We start from the raw sequence: 2,500 nt of genomic DNA on the forward strand, positions 1-2,500 counted from the left end.
TAATCCCACAACATAACAAAGGGAACCATCAGGTCTGTCATCACTGTAGTAGTAGTGGTAGTAGTAGTAGTAGTAGTAGTAGTAGTAGTAGTAGTAGTAGTAGTAGTAGTAGTAGTAGTAACAGGAGAATGGTTCTTCTTTTCTCCTCCCTGTGTATATATTACTAATATACACACTATATATATGTATATATAGTGTATATATTACTAATATATACACTAAAAATATTATACGTTTCTCCCCGTGTGTGTGTGTGTGTGTGTGTGTGTGTGTGTGTGTGTGTGTGTGTGTGTGTGTGTGTGTGTGTGTGTGTGTGTGTTTGTGTGTTCGTAGATGCGACCATGCCACACTGAATGCACCGCTTCTCATACGATCAGTGAGGTTAAGCAACGGTGCATCTGGTCAACACTTGGATGGGTGACCGCGTGGGGGGTAAGCAAATGTGTGTGTGTGTGTGTGTGTGTGTGTGTGTGTGTGTGTGTGTGTGTGTGTGTGTGTGTTGCTTCGTTATTAAGGTTGTATAAGACATTTAAGGACTTGTTATGTTCATACTACTAATACGTACAGTACAAATACACTTCTCTTATTTATTTGTGTGTGCATGTATGTTTGTATGTATGTATGTATTTTTTTAACATTTATTTACCATATACTAATACATTTCCTTTCTTTTCTAATTTCTTCCTCGTGTTTCTGTGTGTCCGTGTATGGCTTGCTGTGTTAGTTACCTCATTTGAAACACTCCCATAGATAACAAACGCGATTACACATAACACATACATTTCTCCCTTTTTTTTTTTCTCTGTGTCTGCGTGTCCAAATACGCTTTGCTATGTTATTAAAGGTATTTAAGGCATTCTCACAACTAACACAGGTACTTAATATCGAACACTGCTCTTACATTCACTAATACATTCCCTCTCTCTCTCTCTCTTTTAATTTATTCCTCCTGTTTTTGTGTGTCTATGTATGCCGTGTTGTGTTATTTACGTTATTTATTCTTTGCGTGGCGTGAAAGGCGTTTCCTCAGCGGGGGCGGGGTGGCGCGGGGTGGCGTGGGGTGGCGCAGGGTGGCGAGGGGGCGGGCGGGCAAACACAGCCCCAAGAACCAGCTGTTTCTAGCCTTTGTGGCAGCTTTCAATGGGCTTTCATGCGGGGATGTTGACGCTCGGCCTCTCCAGTGAGCCACTCCGTAAAGGTTTGTAAATAAAGTGTTTTATGAGACGCTGCGAGAGATGAGATGGAGAGAGCTCGGGCGCCGGGAGGGAAAGGAGGAGGGGAGGGGAAGGGAAGGGAAGGAATGGGAAGGAAACACTTGAGAAGGGTGGTTTTGGAAGGTTGTTAAGGAGGGGGAAAGAAAGGAAAGGGTGTCGGGAGATGAAGGTGGGAGATGATAGGATGGGTGCAGCAAGGGGAAGGGGGGAGAGGGGAGGAAAAAGTGATGGTTGGGAGAAATGGGATGGGAGAGAAAGAGATTTTGGAGAGAAAAGAAATGGGAAAGTATGGAAGGAAAGAGATGATATAAAGAACTGAGAGGGGGTGAAAAGAAGGAAGGAAGAGGTGTAGAAGATGGAGGAGGAGGAGGAGGAGGAGGAGGAAGAAGAAAAAAACATCGGGGGAATTACAAAGAAGGAAATGCAAGAAGAAAAAAAAATGACGAAGTTTAAGTGAATGAAGATGTAAGACTTAAATGATGGAAGGAGAGAGAGAGAGAGAGAGAGAGAGAGAGAGAGAGAGAGAGAGAGAGAGAGAGAGAGAGAGAGAGAGAGAGAGAGAGAGAGAGAGAATGAGACTCCCCCTTCTCTCTTTCTCTCTCTCTCTCTCTCTCTCTCTCTCTCTCTCTCTCTCTCTCTCTCTCTCTCTCTCTCTCTCTCTCTCTCTCTCTCTCTCTCTACATATTTACCCTCACTTCTCACACCAGTAAACAAACACCCATACCCTCCCTTCAGATCCCCCTTCCCCCTCACTCACCCCTTCATCTACCCCCTACAGGAGCCACCGGGAGCCACCTGCAGAAGTTCACGGTGCGGCCAGAGAGCGTGGAGGTGGTGGAGGGCGGGGACGTGCTGCTGACCTGCGTAGTGGAGAACCAGCAGGGGAAGGCACAGTGGACGAAGGATGGTTTTGCTCTAGGTGGGTGGTGGTGGTGGTGGTGATGGTGGTGGTGTAGGTTTGGAACGTGGAGGCGGAGTAGGAGGAGGAGGAGGAAGAGCAAGAGGAGGAGGAGTTGTTCTTGTACTTAAAATATATCAATTTGATTTGTTACTTCCTCCTCCTCCTCCTCCTCCTCCTCCTCCTCCTCCTCCAGCAGTAAGCACACCTTTCCCAGCACCCTTGTACACACTCCTGGTCTCTTCCGCGCGTTGTTCTCCCCTTCAGTGCCTCCGTCAGGGGTGGAGTGGCGCCTTTCGGATGTTGTTATTCCTCCTCCCCTTCCTCCTCCTCCTTTTCTTCCCCCATTCCTCCTCCTTCTCCTCTTCCACCTCTTGTTTTACACCTT

The 2,500-nt window shown here is 46.8% G+C and overlaps 1 protein-coding gene across 1 annotated transcript in view; it reads left to right on the forward strand.

Moving 5' to 3' along the window:
- The first annotated feature begins 1,158 nt into the window (after window positions 1-1,158).
- The window catches only part of LOC135115645 (synaptogenesis protein syg-2-like), an 8,706-nt gene continuing 7,364 nt past the window's right edge, over window positions 1,159-2,500 (forward strand). The window contains exons 1-2 of the mRNA XM_064032568.1: window positions 1,159-1,198; window positions 1,993-2,133. Of these exons, the coding sequence (XP_063888638.1) occupies window positions 1,159-1,198; window positions 1,993-2,133 (181 nt within the window). The remainder of the gene's footprint in view (window positions 1,199-1,992; window positions 2,134-2,500) is intronic.

The sequence above is a fragment of the Scylla paramamosain genome, chromosome 29, assembly GCF_035594125.1.
Source record: "Scylla paramamosain isolate STU-SP2022 chromosome 29, ASM3559412v1, whole genome shotgun sequence".
NCBI lineage: Eukaryota > Metazoa > Arthropoda > Malacostraca > Decapoda > Portunidae > Scylla > Scylla paramamosain.